The sequence below is a fragment of the Sporothrix brasiliensis genome, assembly GCF_000820605.1.
Source record: "Sporothrix brasiliensis 5110 chromosome Unknown Cont21, whole genome shotgun sequence".
Taxonomy (NCBI): domain Eukaryota; kingdom Fungi; phylum Ascomycota; class Sordariomycetes; order Ophiostomatales; family Ophiostomataceae; genus Sporothrix; species Sporothrix brasiliensis.
Genome location: NW_024467140.1, coordinates 825,452 through 840,952, shown reverse-complemented (window position 1 = coordinate 840,952; position 15,501 = coordinate 825,452). Strand labels below are relative to the sequence as shown.

At 56.8% G+C, this 15,501-nt stretch overlaps 6 protein-coding genes across 6 annotated transcripts; 3 read left to right on the top strand and 3 right to left on the bottom strand.

The window, feature by feature from the left end:
- Positions 1-851: 851 nt before the first annotated feature.
- SPBR_05379 (uncharacterized protein) lies at positions 852-1,343 on the top strand (the record flags this gene model as incomplete). Its single annotated transcript, XM_040763656.1, has 1 exon — positions 852-1,343. The coding sequence occupies one exon, from the start codon at positions 852-854 to the stop codon at positions 1,341-1,343; it is 492 nt and encodes a 163-aa protein (XP_040615274.1).
- A 454-nt stretch (positions 1,344-1,797) lies between these two features.
- Positions 1,798-3,345, bottom strand: SPBR_04944 (low affinity iron transporter; the record flags this gene model as incomplete). The annotated part of the gene is made up of 1 exon (XM_040763221.1): positions 1,798-3,345. One exon carries the CDS (start codon positions 3,343-3,345, stop codon positions 1,798-1,800), a length of 1,548 nt encoding a protein of 515 aa, XP_040615273.1.
- A 1,897-nt stretch (positions 3,346-5,242) lies between these two features.
- SPBR_04953 (uncharacterized protein) lies at positions 5,243-6,769 on the top strand (the record flags this gene model as incomplete). The annotated part of the gene is made up of 1 exon (XM_040763230.1): positions 5,243-6,769. The coding sequence occupies one exon, from the start codon at positions 5,243-5,245 to the stop codon at positions 6,767-6,769; it is 1,527 nt and encodes a 508-aa protein (XP_040615272.1).
- A 2,066-nt stretch (positions 6,770-8,835) lies between these two features.
- Positions 8,836-9,804, bottom strand: SPBR_05173 (uncharacterized protein; the record flags this gene model as incomplete). Its single annotated transcript, XM_040763450.1, has 1 exon — positions 8,836-9,804. One exon carries the CDS (start codon positions 9,802-9,804, stop codon positions 8,836-8,838), a length of 969 nt encoding a protein of 322 aa, XP_040615271.1.
- A 1,073-nt stretch (positions 9,805-10,877) lies between these two features.
- Positions 10,878-13,188, top strand: SPBR_04721 (Major Facilitator Superfamily protein; the record flags this gene model as incomplete). The annotated part of the gene is made up of 2 exons (XM_040762998.1): positions 10,878-11,112; positions 11,174-13,188. 2 exons carry the CDS (start codon positions 10,878-10,880, stop codon positions 13,186-13,188), a joined length of 2,250 nt encoding a protein of 749 aa, XP_040615270.1.
- Positions 13,189-13,467: 279 nt separating this feature from the next.
- SPBR_05002 (kinesin family protein) lies at positions 13,468-14,829 on the bottom strand (the record flags this gene model as incomplete). Its single annotated transcript, XM_040763279.1, has 1 exon — positions 13,468-14,829. One exon carries the CDS (start codon positions 14,827-14,829, stop codon positions 13,468-13,470), a length of 1,362 nt encoding a protein of 453 aa, XP_040615269.1.
- Positions 14,830-15,501: the final 672 nt, after the last annotated feature.

Below are 15,501 nucleotides of genomic sequence, written 5' to 3'. Positions count from 1 at the left end.
AGGATACGCTTTAAACTGAAATAAGAATAGAGGAAATAAAGGAACAGTACCACGGCGAGGCCGCCACCAAGCTCGACACTGGTAAGCGGATTCTGGTCAAGACAGCCGAGCGGAAGGGGTTGCAGGGAAGTGTGATAGTAATAAAGACGAAACGGAATACGTAGAAGAATCATGAGCCGTGCACATACGTACTCCTGGAAGCGATTAAACTAAACGAGACAGTAATACAGACCGACGGTGATGGTCAGTTTACCGTGCCATAACACCAGGAGAACATGAGCAAAGTTGTCCGTATGCGATATACCGATGCCATAACCAATCTCTGAAGCCGTACTAAGTGGCGTTCGCCCTACCGTTACGGGCCTGTTTATGTTGTACATTAACCTGGATTAACCAGACGGTTTAGCGTCGCAGTCACAGCATCCTTGTCCGAGACAAGCCAGCCCTACTGCGCCAAATGCCAGCGCATCTTCTTCTGAGCCTTGGCAACAGGAAAGATTACTTATCAACACCAGGTCAGGCCCCGATCCCCGTGCGCCCGTGGCGCTCCTCGTGCGGGGTTGTGTGTTGTTGTCATCGTCTTGTTGCAGGCCGGCACGGGCCAGCACAATAGCTATCTGGGCGTATTACAAATACAAGCCGGATGTGTATGAGACACAGTTCCTCGCTCCACAACCCCCGTTGTTTCCTCACGTCCCGGCAACATCATCTTTAGTCGGTCGCAAATCACAAGGCATGCCTGGCACTCTTAATACGTGTTTCATCCAAAACATTGTTGTTGAGACTGACAATCGTTCGCGTCAAAAACAAAGATTCCAAAACCAATCATAGCATCGAGCACACGACGCAAAATGGTATCTGATACTGACACCGGCTACCTGCGTCGGTGCGTTGAGCTGGCACGCGAAGCCCTCGAGGCTGGCGACGCCCCCTTTGGCTCCGTGCTCGTGAATGCTGCGGGAGCGATCCTGAAAGAGGATCGCAATCGCACCGTATCCGAGTCCGACCTGACCCTGCATCCCGAATTCACACTAGCCGACTGGGCTCAGAAGAACCTCAGCGTGGCCGAGCGCGCGTCCTGTACGGTGTACACGTCGGGCGAGCACTGCCCCATGTGCGCCAGCCTTCACGCCTACGTGGGATTGGGCCGGATTGTATACGCAGTCTCCAGCGAGCAGCTCGTGGCATGGCGGACAAAACATGGCGTACCAGTCGGCCCAGTGAGCCCCGTCGCGATCCAGACGGTCGCCCCGGGTGTGGTTGTGGATGGTCCGGCGCCGGGTGTGGACGTGGACGTCTTTAAGCTGCATCAGCTTCGGCGGGACAGAAACGCGTCCAAGTGATGGTCGAACAGCGGCAACACGTCGTCGCTGTATGTGTCTGCGTCGAGCTGCCAGTGACCAAGAATACGTGTTGAATATGTTACTGCTTACTCTGTCACCGTTTTCTTCATTCACCTACTCGTAATTTTTGTTTAAAACAAAAATCAAATAATAACAATATTCATTCACCCCCCGAACGAAAAATAGCCTTTCAACAAGCCCAAAGCGCAGGTAGCTAGTTTGCAACCGTGCCGCCGGTACGCTCTGCCGTGGCCACTTTGGGTTTCATCGTCAGGCATGGAGGCCGCACAATTAGTACACAGGGAAACCGTTCTTTACAATGGCCAGCGCCATCTCCAGCCGGATAAAACCTGTCGTAAATACGAAAAAGGAAAAAGAAAAACAAGAACAATTCCCAAGAAAATCAATAAGAAATGCAAAAGTACAATGCCGACCAACAAACGATGGGCATGGCTTACTCCAGGCTCGACTTGATCGCAGCCGACGCAACCACCTCGACCTCCTCCAGACGATCAACATAGCTGAGAAGCCGCAGGCGCCGCTGGTACATGTTGTGCAGGTCCGTCCGGCGCTGGGCGTCGGCGATGTTGTGGCCCGTGATGAGAATCATCATAAAGAAGGACTCGACGATGCTAGGGGGCACGTTGCACAGCAGCTGGCCCGTCTCGGTCCACTTCATGGCGCTGGAGCCGATGAGGAGGCCGACGACGAAGAGCGCGCCGAGGATGACGGTGATTTCCGACGCGCAGATGCGGCCCATGCGGTCGGAGAGGCGGTAGTTGCACCGGCTCAGGCGGGCGGCGGTGCCGTCCTCGCCGTCCTCCTCGTCGACGTCGGGGAGGCCGGTCTCCACCAAGATGCTCGTGTCTTGCAGGTGCACGCCATAAAAGGCGTCGGCTTCGTAGCCGTTGAGGCGGGCCTGCACGTTGCGCAGGACAAAGCCGTCGTTGAGGCCGACCAGGCCGGCGTAGGTGCCAATCAGCAGCCACCAGTTGGCGTTGAAGCCCATGGCCGGGCCGATGGCCACCCACACGACCATGACGACGACGAGGATGGCAATGCCGACGAGCGTGCCGATGATGTCGGCGTAGTAAAAGATGCACCGCTGGATGCGGCCGACCTTGGGCGCCGGGACGATGACGGTGGGGTTGGGCACGGCGTAGCCGGTGATGGCGCGCAGCTGGAGCTCGATGCGCGAGTCCACCTCGAAGACGACGTTGAGGCATCGCTCCATGTAGGCCGTGTGGCGCTCGCGGATGTTGGCGAGGAACGAGAAGATGAGCACCATGAGCGCGGACGTGGCCGAGTTGATGTACAGCTGCCACTCGTCGCTCCAGCCCATGGACGGGCCGAAGCCGAGCCAGACGAAGATGCCGACCCAGAAGAGGCCGACGGTGATGATGTGGCCCAGGATGCGCGAGAAGAGCGTGGAGACGCGCCCCACGAGGTTTTCCGCGGGGAGGTCGGCGGTGAAGGCGGCCGGGCGCGCGCTGTCAACGTCATAGCGCGACACGTCGGCCGCCTTGTAGCGGCCGCTCTTGAGGATGGCGCGGAGCATGGCCTCCTGGCTCAGGCTGCGCGACCGCAGCGCGGCACAGGCGTGGATCAGCTCGTCGTAGCTGTTGAGCTGCTGGCGCATCAAGAGCGAGTCGTAGATGTAGCTGACAATGGCCTGGACGTCGGAAATCACAATGGCCCACTCGGGCGCGTCGGCAAACGAGATGCCCAGAAAGGCCCAGGCCAGGAGGCCCGTCAGAGTGAAGACAAAAGCGGCCTGCGAGCCAGAGAGCTGCACGACCCGGTCCAGCCATCGATCGAGGCGCCGTCTCTTGGTCAGCGGGGAGAACCCAGTGACATTCTCGGCGGGGCCCGACTCGGCGTGCGACAGCTTCTTTTCGCCCCCGTCGTGGGAGAGGACGCGCTGCGTCGGTGCGGCTGCCTCAATGGCGCCCTTGGCTCCGGGGGCGCGGAGGGCAGCCAGGAATTGCTTGAACGTGAACATGGTCGCGAAGATTATGCGAGTCGCTGCCCATAGCTTATGCACATGGATAAACAAAGGCCAGTTGACGCCTTGTGGTCCTTATGGTGGCCAGATCTCGACTGCCGGGAGGTTTTGGTGGCCGTGGCAGCTTGGCCGTGCGTGTGGCTTGAAGGATGCCAGCGTTGCGGAGGATACGGCAATGTTTGTGTCGGTGACGTTCTCTGCTCGGACGGCAAAGACGATATAACGTAGGGACAAGGAGGGTGCGGATTTGGGTCGACAGAGTGTCTGCTGGGTAAAATCAGAAAGAAGAAGAAAAGAAGAAAACGAGGGGAAAAAAGAGAAGTAGACGTGGAAATCGTCACGTCGCGAATAACTTTAATATATACAGCGTATTTTTTTCTATAAAATTTCATCGCCCTGTTATCCAGCCTGCGCCCAAAATCTAACTTTTCCGACAAACAAGCCGGGCACCGGATTCCCGCAAGGGCCATTGGGTGCCTATCGTGAAGCACCATTCCGCGTGAAAGCGCATCGTACGAAATCTGAAGAAAGTGGCTAAAAGACGAAACGAAGGGGCTAAAGAAACAAAGCTTTTAAATGACTCATAACAAAGAAACGCGATTGGAAGTACCGCGTAGCGACGGTGCCTGCGTTGGGGACAAGCATCGTCCGCAAAGTGGAATAAATACGGCTCGGACTCACGGGGAATGTATTCGTGTACGAGAAGGAAAATCCCCAGAGATGAAAACGCCGCTGGCAGCCTGAGAATACAGCCAGAAGCGCGCCACCCGTAGTAGTCTGTCTAGAACCTTGATGGTATGAAGCGACCAAACCAACAGGTGTAACGGGCTAGCCGGAGACATGGTGTCTTTGTGTGTTTTGTGTGTCTTTGTGCCAAAAGCAGTTGAACGCAGTTGTGGTGTGTTTTTGGGCACAAAACCAACGTCGATCCGCGGCCAACCACGCATGCACCGATGATTTGCGCGAGTAAAGCTTATCACGATGGGGGGACGTGTTTTTTTTTTTTTTTCAAGCTGGCGGTGCGACGTTGGGAGACACGAGACTGGAGCAATACGACAATGGAAATGGATGCCCTGCCGGCGAGACCCGGTCCGGTATGACCAATTGTGGCCGCGGTACACGAAAGGCGTGAAGTCTCGACGCATGGGCAGTGGACGTACTCCGGGCAAATATGCTGGTCTTCTTCGACTTGTGCATTTTTCTATTTCCATTTTTCCTTTCTAGTTTTTTCTTGCGTTTCCCTCCTTTAATTATATCATCCCCTTTTTTGTCAGGACTTATGTCGACCGCCGTCCCTGGTTTGTCCCGTAACAGGCAGTCGAAATACGGTCCCTACTGAAGCCGTCGAAGCCCAGCGACGAACCGGGCGACCGGTTTGAATGTGAGAACGTGAGAACGTGAGAATGTGTGAATGCGAGATGCACATGCCAAGACATGCGCCAAGACAACTTTGTTTTACAGAATACGGCAGTGGGTAACTCCCGCAACGGTGCCGCTAGTTTTCTCGTAAAGAAAGCACGCCCCGGTTTTGATTAAAAGCTGTGCGAGCCGTTGGAGTTTGGGACGCCACCCAAAGGTCTAGACTCACGTCGACAGGGCTGATGGGCCCCATGCAACGTAGACTCGAGCGGAACAATCCGTACAAACTTCCAATGGCCTTTGCTGTGGGTTCTACAACCGCCAAACCGTCGGCACCGACCCAGACCGCGTTTCCTTGCATTCTGTCCTCAACATCCTTCATCGTCTTAAGAACCCGAGTCATCGTCCTTGACCCTTTTTCCCCAACGCCTCGATCCCACTAAAATGGCGGCGGCGTAACTGGTCGCTTTACAAACTTCTTTCACATCGTCCGTCCACCGTTCTCCGTCCGCTCCGCGAGAGCACCGTTGGAGCCATGGCGACACCAATCGAGACGGTTCCGGCCGAAAAATCAGATCCGCTGCCCATCACACAGGCGTCGACGGATCGAGCAGTCGACCGGCCCTTGTCCGAGACGTCGTCGGGATGTCTTGCGTTTGTCAAACAAACCGGTGGCGACGGTCGTTATCGCCCGGAGCGGCCGACCAAGCTCCGAAACAGCCTGCTGGCCGGCGTGGGGTTTCTGGAGCTGGCCAACGCGGGCGACTTCGCCGCCAACGTCTGGAACGAAATACCCGTGCCCGTGCACGCCATTGTGCTGATGGCGCTGGGCGCGTCGGTGGCGCTCGGCATTCTCTATTTTGCCGCCAAAGACGCCCGCCTGAGCTGGGCGAACGTCTGCGGTCTGCGGGCCGAGCGGCGCCACCTGCGCCAGGCGATGGGGGACGCGCGGCGCCGGCACGGCGACGACAAGGCCGTGGTTCGCACTCTGGCCTGTTTGCTGGACGTCAACTTCCGGGAGACGGGCACGGAGCTCGTCGACCGCCTCGGCATGGACGTGTGTATGGGCTTTGGCGCCCTGACCGTCGGCGTCGGCACCTTTATGGCCATTGACGGCGCCAACAGGGACGTCTTCCTCGCCAGCAACCTCCTGTCCGGCTACGTGGGCAACGCGCCGTGCGCGCTCTACGGCCTGGCCAACCTGTTCTGGTCCCTCTTTGTATGGCGGCGGGCGCACCGGCACCGCCGGGCCGGGGCGACGACGACGACGACGGTGACCGGCCTGGCCGGCGGCCGGATCGAGCAGATGCTCCAGGCCCGCATCGCCCGCGTCCAGCTCCACAGCGCACTCAATGGCGTCACGGGCGTCGTGGCCGGCGCCGCATCCCTGGTCACCGCCACCATGTGGTGGGGGTACGTCGTCCTGATCCCGTGCATCGCGTCGTCCGTCTTGGCCAACTACTTCTGGCGGCACCGAATCGGCTACCAGCGCCCGCTTGTCGCGCAGCAGCACGCCGTCGTTCCCTTTGACGAGGCGAGCATCGTGGCGGAGCTGGCGTTTGTCGATGCGTCCCGCCAGCGGTGGCGCCAGCCCCGGTCGTCCGATCCCTTCGCCGGGCTGGTCGCCAAGCCCGACTCGGTGTCCTGCGTCGTGGAGTTCATCGTCCGAAACCGCCTCTTTGAGGCACTCTGCATGCGTGTGCTCGCAGACGCGCAGGTGTGTGCGCACACAGCGGCGCTCGTCGACACCGCCAGCGACACGGTGACGGTCCGTGCGGAGAGCCTGGCGGCGGTCACCGACGACGCCGCGCGTGGTCGGCTGATTGACCTTGCGTGGGCAGTGATGATCGATGCGGCCCCGAAATGCTTTCGCGACCAAGAGAATGCTCTCCTCGAAGTGCTTGGATGCCTCTTGTGCCGTCCCGTCGACGCCAACGAAAAACACGAGGCCCCGGAAGCTGCGGAAGACCCGGCCACAGCGACCCCGCCCGCGTCAGAGCCCGCGCTGGAACACGTTATCGAGATGGACGCCCTGCAGCAAGAACATGAGCGAGAGGTGTGACAGTAATGTTGCTTGTAGCCGGACCTTATCCTTTGCTGGCCGTTTTCAAGGCCCTGGCTGCGATCTGGAATCGCTCCCTTTGGCATTTTGTACGCTGGTGTGTAATACATCTGTATTACAAGACGATTGCTTTTGCACGCGTGGGCGTGTCCTTTCTATCAGATACGTTGTGGCTAGTCCCTTGCATAGGAAGCGAATTTTTTTTTTTTATCGGTGCAAACACAGGAACTCGTAGATGAGATCGATTATAGACCGGTCACTACAGTGCTATGAGGTATCTTCGTGATTGTGAGGACTAGCCGGGTGCACCCACAGGGTCCGTTACTTTGTCTCGTCGAGTTCTTCGCGGCAGGGGATGCAAGATCCACCTTGTCTGTTGCACAGCTAGACAGCCCGGGTTCAGCATCGTCTTGTCCCATCTCAAGGATTATGTACGAGACACCTTGGATCTTTTTTCACAATGCTCTGTGATTCGATTAAACGCCAATCTATCTCTCCGTCGCTCCCTTCCCACCTCCGCTCCTTGTTCCCCGCAGAAAATACCCTCACACATCACCATGGCTACGACAGGCCGCCGCCAAAGAAACTTGAAACGAAAAAAGACGTAAACTCTATGCAGCGCCCCTTTGCGGCATTCCACCAACCCGGGTTGGCGAGGAATCTGGTGTGTGATCGAATCATTGTCTAACCACTCCCTCAACCACTCAACCAGGCTGCTCCTCAACACTCGGCGCGTCGAATCTGCTCCCCATAGGGTCACATTGTTTCTATTGACCCGCACCCGTCTCTCATTTTCAGCAACGGGCCTGTGGCTTGGAACTCATCATAAAATCACGCGAAAGCTTCATCAGAGGCGCGTTTGTATGTTATCTCACGAACCGCGTCTTGAACAACGACGTACCCACCATGGCCCACTCGATCGATTTGTGTGGGCCGTGCGAGATGCCAGGTGTGTTTTACTGGTAAAGCCGCTGCCAGTATCTGCAGCAATCCGCCGCCCTCGTAGGACTACGCTTTGATGACCAGTAAAACCAGGCCTTTTCGTTTTGTTTATCAGCAATCGCCACCCCCAGACCACACCTACATCAAATCCTATCTCGAGAAACTGCACGCCACAATCTACCTCGCAGTACACAGGACGGCGTGGCCACAGCACGACCTGGGAACTTGCTGCAAGTCGCATGGTGATGCAAAGCACATTTTTTTTTTTTACTTTTTGTGCCCTCCTATGACCCTCTCCCACGTTTCACTATTCACATCGCCCGCTGACAGTTGACTGCTTGCAGGGCGGCGTGAATTGTGCCTTTGGTCATACACTTTTGTGCTCAATAAGCATGGAGAAACGCATTGTATGAGTGAGAGAATAAGGCCGGCGTGCGCTGTTGCTAGGGCCTGGTGCCGTACCATACATAGTGAAGCAGGTGTTGAGCATTTTGTATCGAACTCCAGCCACATATGTGGCGAAATGCATTGCTGCCCGACGTTGGGCAGCGAACTCAGGGTCATCGTCGCCGCAGTCATTTGTACAACCTTATAATAGTGGCCTGTTCCACCTCACATCGTCGCCGGAATCTTTCCATTGTTGGGTAATAACCCTCGAAATTCATTTCTTCCTTCGTCCTCCAAGTGGCCTTTCTTCGATAGCCTTACGATTAGTATACATTTCGAAATCAGCAACAATGGCGGTCCTCCTACCTGCCGAGCTTGTCAATTCGTGGAATTGTTCATGCGGCTACAACAACATGACGTTGGCTGTTACCTGTGCTGGGACCGTTAGTAACGGGAAAGGTGGAACAAAAACCTGCGGAAAGCCGAGTAACGTCGCGTAAATATAGGGCCAATGCGTACGTCCGGGCTCCATTTATAAATACGAACAAAGCTAATTCCTTTAGTGTCTCTAGGGTTCATGTTCCCGAACCTTTCAATCCGTTAGCGCGCCGTGGATGGAGTTGGACCGGGGATAGCGAAAGGCTTGTAGTGAAAATACAAAACTTTATGATCCATGGTAATAACGCTGCACTGTTCATCAATCAAATTTCTTAAACCACAAGTTATTTTACTACGTGTTACTCTTCCTCAGAGCACAGAGCGTTGTAGTCAGCCCAGAATCGCGTACGCCAAGCATCGCCAACCTCCGGAAAGCCTGCGTCTGCCAACCGAAGCTGGACCCGCTGTCTCCATTCCTTGCCTCTCTCCGCGTCCCCGTTGGCGAAGTTGAAGTTCATAGCCCCGCACACGCAAAATTTGGTTCTGATCCAGGTTTTAGGAACAAATCCGACAACTTCCCAATCAACAATACCGATTTGGCAGCCGTCGTTAACGTCTACGAGGACATTCGTGGGCCCCAAGTCACAGTGGTACAGCATACAATCCTTGGACATGTCCATCCCAATCTCTCGGCAATGGGCAGCTAGCGCCTTGGAGGAATAGTCTTTCGTCGGCACGAGAGGTTTTATCCAATTGTCCGCGAGCTGACCACCGTCGACGCCACAAATCGTAGCGCTCGTTTTTTGTGCGAGCGTGATACAGGTATCCACGATTTGGTCGACACATGCCTGCTGGACGGCCTCGTCCATCGCCGGCCACGCCTTTTCCAACGTCTCTCCTGGAACCCGCGTCGTGATAAGATAGTACCGCTCGTCAAATTCGTTGTGATACAAGACGCGCGGTGTCGAGGCGGACAACACAACGCCGTTGGAAGGGTCGTGGAGGTAGTCCAGCGTTGTATGCTCGCGGGTTCTGGCGAGGTAGAAATTCGCCTGCACTTTCAAAAAGGCCTCGCCGATCCGCCAAGCCGCATTGACGTCGCCTGCATCATTCACGAGTGCAATCGGGCTCTCGGGGGACAGTGGGCGACCGTGCAGGGCCTGCTGGCTTGCGGGTTCGGACACGGCAAAGAACTCGCCCGCGCCATCACTCCAGAACGGCCGATCTGACGGGGCCGTCGGTTCTCGCGAGATGGTGAATCGGCCTCCGACGACCCATAAACGATCGTTAATCTCGAGAATAGACTCCCGGACCGGTCTAGAGCGCATATCGGCTGGTAGTGCTATCCGATCGAGTGAAAAGGCGAGGTAGCAAACAGGTTTTTTTTTTGCTTTGTCGAAACTGAATTGTGTGCGAATACGGGAGGTAGTTGCATCTGTTTTAAATGTGTAGGCGGAATATTTATTAACCGGTGCGTCCAGCCATTCACATAAATCACAGTGCTGTTAGGCACCATCAAGTCTTACCAATATTGGCTTGTCGATCACCCTTCTGGCCAGATCCTACAGCTGTCTGCAGCCTTGTCTTCCAGGGATGTGCTGGTGTCTCACCGCCAACTCCCGACGTCGCCAAATATCAAACTGCCCTTTAAAATCCTGCCATGTCGCTATTCAAACTGTATCAGCATCACGTGCAAGCCCCGCACATGTTCGTATTTTAGCTCCTGCCAAGCTTGGCAGCGCGCCTGGCGCTCAGCAGGGTCGTCCTTGCCGTCATGTACGCTTTCCCTGGTTTTTGTTGTGGTCGTTTATTGTTGTCTGAGAATCCCTCCATCTTCTTCAGATTCTCCCTTTTGCATCTCACATGCCGGCCTGTCCATCCACGTTCTTACATTCCTTTTCCCGCTGCCCCTCCATCACGCGTCGCTCCTTGGCTCGGCGATCTTTGTTTTGGTGGGCTCTTGTGTCTCGCCCGGCCATCATCTGACTGCTTCGCCCAGCGCCCAGCCCTGCACAATTTCGTCATCGCTACTATTGCTGCAGCACCTGTGAACCCGCCCCGACCGCTCACCCCAATCGCCCCCAATCGCCCCAAATCACCCCAAACCACCCCCAATCGGCCTTGTTTGACCCTGGTTGACCCTGGTTGACCCTGGCTTCGCAGACCCTGAAAACCGCCAACGTCCATCACGCGTTCTTGACGCTTCCGGCATTTCCTGTTTTCGCGGCGATGCTGCCTCTTTAAAGATCCTTTGTTCTTACGCGTCGGGGCTTTCTTTTGTTCTGTCGGCGTTTCTTCGTTCTGCTCGCTTCATTCGACGTTCGCCCTTCCATCCCACTCTTCCAAAGCAGATCGAGTCATCCAGTCTTGTTTCTTGGTCGCCCCAGTTTCGGGAGCAAGCATGTCCAACGACACAGCCAGCACTGTCAAAACGGACAACGACAACAGCAATGGCGAGATGAATGACGAGAAGGCATCCGGCCGCAGAGGCCGGCTGTGGCCATGGGGAGGGAGAAAGAGTACCACCAGAACACCTCCGGACAACGACACTGAAGATGACGTCGAAGGAGGCAGAGGGCGGCCCACGAAGTGGAGCATGGGCGTGCTGAACGATCCCAGGACGCACGAAGTGCCAGGTTTGTCTGCTCCTCTCTGTACCGAACTGTCTCAAAGTCCAAACTCCCGCTGACGTTGTAGGCTCCGTTCTGCTTCTGACCGGCTACCGAAACGAGCCGCTGGGTCTGCACAACGCCCCTGCACGAACATCCCACTCCTCCCTGCCGGCCCAGTCACCCATCCGGAGCCGACCAAACAGCCGGTCGAGCAGCCGCGCCCGGACCCGTCCGAGCCTGGGCAGCCGCCGCTCGTCCCGCCAGTCCGCCCGCGTGGTCGCCCCCGCCAAGAAGACCAAGGAAACCAAGAACGGCGCCATCATCCTCGACCCGCAGCCCGAAGAGTCCCAAAACGACCCCCTGAACTGGCCCACGTGGCGACGCGACGCCGCTCTGCTGTCTCTGGGCTTCTACTGCATGCTCGGCGGCGGCATGACGCCCATCCTGGCCGCCGGTTTCAACGACATCTCTGCCACGTTTCATGTCTCCACCGAACAGGTCGCCCTCACCACCGGCCTCTACATGATGGGCCTCGGTGTCGGCTCTGTCTTCTTCTCGCCCACGGCCATCTTGTGGGGCAAGCGGCCCGTCTACCTGCTGGCGTCCGTCATGTTCAGCGCCTCGGCCATCTGGTGTGCCTCGGCCACCAGCTTCACCTCCTTGCTGCTGGGCCGCATCTTCCAGGGCATCGCCGTCAGCCCCGTCGAGTGCCTGCCGTCCGCCACCATTGCCGAGATCTTCTTCCTGCACGAGCGCGCGTACCGCCTGGGCATCTACACGCTGCTGCTGCTGGGCGGCAAGAACCTGTCGCCGCTGGCGAGCGCCGCCATCATCCAGAGCAAGGGCTGGCGCTGGGTGTTCTGGGTCCTGGCCATCATTGTCGGCGCCTGCTTCTTTCTGCTCTTCTTCTTTGTCCCCGAGACATTCTGGGACCGCACGCCGCGACCCAAAGATCGCTCGCGGTCGAGGAAGTCGTCCAAACGGAACCTCTTTGATCACCACCATGAAGCACATCACCCTAAACCTCTAAACCCCGCTCAAGACGCGGTTGCTCCCACGCCCCAGCGTCCACAGCTCACCCACAGAAACACGCAGAACCTTCACGTCGGGTTCTCCGTTCCTGATGTAGACGCGCAGCGTGAACCCGATACGATTACCGAAGCAGCCCCAGTGACCCACCTCCAGGTGCCCGCCGAGGCTCTCTCGCCACAAACGCCCGTGGATGTGCGGAGCCCCGCGTATTCAGATGCCGATTCGGGCTATTTTCCGTCTCCTTCTCACCAGCAAGGCGCCGACGTCATCCCCGCAGGACTCGGCCAGTACACGCACGACCTGCGCGGCAAGCCCGCACAGACGTTTGTCCAGCAGCTGCGCCCTTGGAACGGCCGCCTCCACTACGACAACTGGTTCCGCGTGTCCCTGCGGCCCTTTGTTCTGTTCGCCTACCCGGCCGTCCTCTGGTCGGCTGTTGTCTATGCCTGCTCCATTGGCTGGCTCATTGTCCTGTCGGAATCCGTGTCCGTCATCTACCGCTCGCCCGACACGTACAATTTCTCGGCCCTCGGCGCCGGTCTTGTCTACATCTCGCCCTTTGTTGGCGGTGTCCTGGGCACCGCTGTCGCCGGCAAGGTCAGCGACGTCATCGTGCGCATCATGGCCCGCCGCAACGGCGGCTTGTACGAGCCCGAGTTTCGGCTCGTCATGGCCGCCCCCGTCGCCGTCACCACCGTCATCGGCCTCATGGGCTACGGCTGGTCGGTCGAGGTCCGCGACCAGTGGATCGTCCCCACCGTCTTCTTTGGCGTCATTTCGTTTGGCTGCTCGCTCGGGTCGACCACGTCCATCACGTTCTGTGTCGACTCATACCGCCAGTACGCCGGCGAGGCCCTGGTGACGCTCAACTTTTCCAAGAATGTGCTGCACGGCCTCGTCTTTAGCCTCTTCTTCAACAGCTGGCTGCACGCCAAGGGCAGCAAGTCGGTCTTTATCTGGCTCGGCGTGATCCAGCTGGTTCTGCTCCTGGGCACCGTACCCATGTACATTTACGGCAAGCGGGCACGTATGTGGACAGCGCGCCGGAACCTGATGGAGAAGCTGTAGCGTTGTTCATTGTGGCTTTTTGTCCTACGAGATTTACAGGTTTTTTTTTTTTCGATGTATGTACTTTGGAGACATCCACTATGTATTTTCATTGTTTTGCAATATTTTGGGTCGCACCACTGCATTTCTGCATATGTATCGGTATTCGTGTTGGAACAGCAAGGGCTTTGGAAGACCATTCAACGTGGCGGCATCTGCATTTTCTTGGATACATCATAAACGACACTCTGCATTTTGACTTTCTTTTCTGGAATAAAGAACAATTCACATTCCCTTTGCTCATGGCGTGACGGCTCCGACCAAACTTCCGTATTTGAGGGAGTTCAGAGTGGCTGCATACTGCCCGCTCGATGGCGACACCGTGACGATCATGGTCGAGTCACTGTCCTCGGACGCCACGAAATGCTCGCGAAGGACCATGGTCAGTGTCGACGAGCGGAACGGTATTCTGGGCTGGTTGGCCGACCATGCACGCATCACCTCCTTTAGTGCCAGCAGGTCGGTGTTGATTTGCTGCCCTTCCTGCCGCTCCTGGGGTGTCTGGCGGACGATGGGCTGTTTCGGCTCCGACGCGGTCTTGTCATGATGGTATTCGGCGCCAGCAAGGTCGACAAAGACCATCTTGCCTCCCAGACAGGCGGCCGCACGGTCGTCCGTAAGGATGGCGTCAACGTGCTCCTCGGCTGCCGCAACGCGCGCTTCGTACTCGTTCTTTTCGGCCTCGGCCTCATCGATCCGTGCCTGGTTGACCGTGTAGTCGGGATTGCGCTTCCATCCGCCGCCGGGCAGCCTCAGAATCCCCTTGCCCTGCTCCTCGATCATAATGTCCGTCGCGCGCTTGCCGACGGGGACGAGTTCCGACTGCCACTCGATCACCGCCTGGCGCGCCGCGACGAGCGTCGCGCAGACAATCTCGAGCTCGAGGATGGCGTGGGTGCGCGAGCTCTGGTCGTGCACGCTCGACGAGCCGACGGCGCGGCCGGCCAGCGCCTCGGTGAGGCCGTGGTGCAGCTCGTCAAACGACCAGCAGACGCGCTGGACGATCGGGCAGACGCGTACTTTGCCGTCCGCGAGCATCTCTGTCTCGCCGCGAATATGGACCTTGCCGTCGGCGCCTTGGCGGACGTGGCACTCTTTGTGGTGGTTGAGCAGGTCAAAGGCCGACCGTTTGCGCATCTCAAAGAGACGGAAACCAATGCCGAGACGCTCGCCGCTTGTGCCGGTGCCGGTGTCGTTGTTGCGCGCTGCGATCGCCTCAAACAGCTGCTGCGCTGCCATCAGGCACACCCCGGCCTCGGTCTTGCCGTCGTACCCGATAATGGTATGCGTCTTGCCGCTGCCGGAATGGCCATAGGCGAAAAAGCTGCACCGGCCCCCCTCCAGGACACGGGGCAGGGTGGGCGCAACGACGGCGTCGTAGACGCACTGGTTGTCGTCGTGTGGTACGAGGATGTGGCGAAACGCATGCGGGCTCGTCCACGATGGAATTTTTGGGCCTGCGTGCGTCGGGTCAGAGATGGACACAGACGACAGCACGAGCCCATTCTTGTCAACGGATGTTGTCGTTCGCGTAACCTCTCCCCGAGCGCTTTCCATGTCTTCCAGAGGCCGCCACCGCGCAACAACAGACATAGATCTCATTGTGAGTGTAGACAGTAACGAATTGTATTTTGTGAATATGGTAGTGCATGGTGAGCAGGAAGAATACCAGAAAGAAAATCGGGGGACGAATTCGAGACGAGGTTGTTGAAAAGTAAACAAAGTACCGAAATGTTGTTGCCTAGCGCCATCGGCATAACTTTCCACGACGAACCGACAAACTGAATTAACAGTGTATGCTGGCAAAGGCCGTGCACACTATGACGGGCATTACCCAAATAGAAAACAGCGTTGATTACTTATTTAAAGTTACGTCTGATTTGCAACTACTTGTAAACATTTATTTTTTCTTCTTGTGCAATTTTCGTTTCTTTTGCTTTATTTTTTTTGGTTGTTTTATTCTTCTTTACCCCTGAGATGCTCCGCAACACAGAAACATTAATACAAACAATTGTTGCATGTGTCCTTTGTTCTTGCCCATATCCTTTCTCACTGGTAACTTTCCATACATAACTAGTCAAAAACATCCAAAACAATCCCAATTGAGCGAACAAACTTGTCGGTATCCCATCTGCTCTCGCCAGGGATCGAACCCGTGATTTTCCAAAGTCTCCAGAATATGACATAGGAGACGAACACAGTTCTCAACGCCGATTTTCCATAAACGACCACGGCGCCCGTTTGGTGAGTGTCGTAAGAGTGGCCATTCTGCAC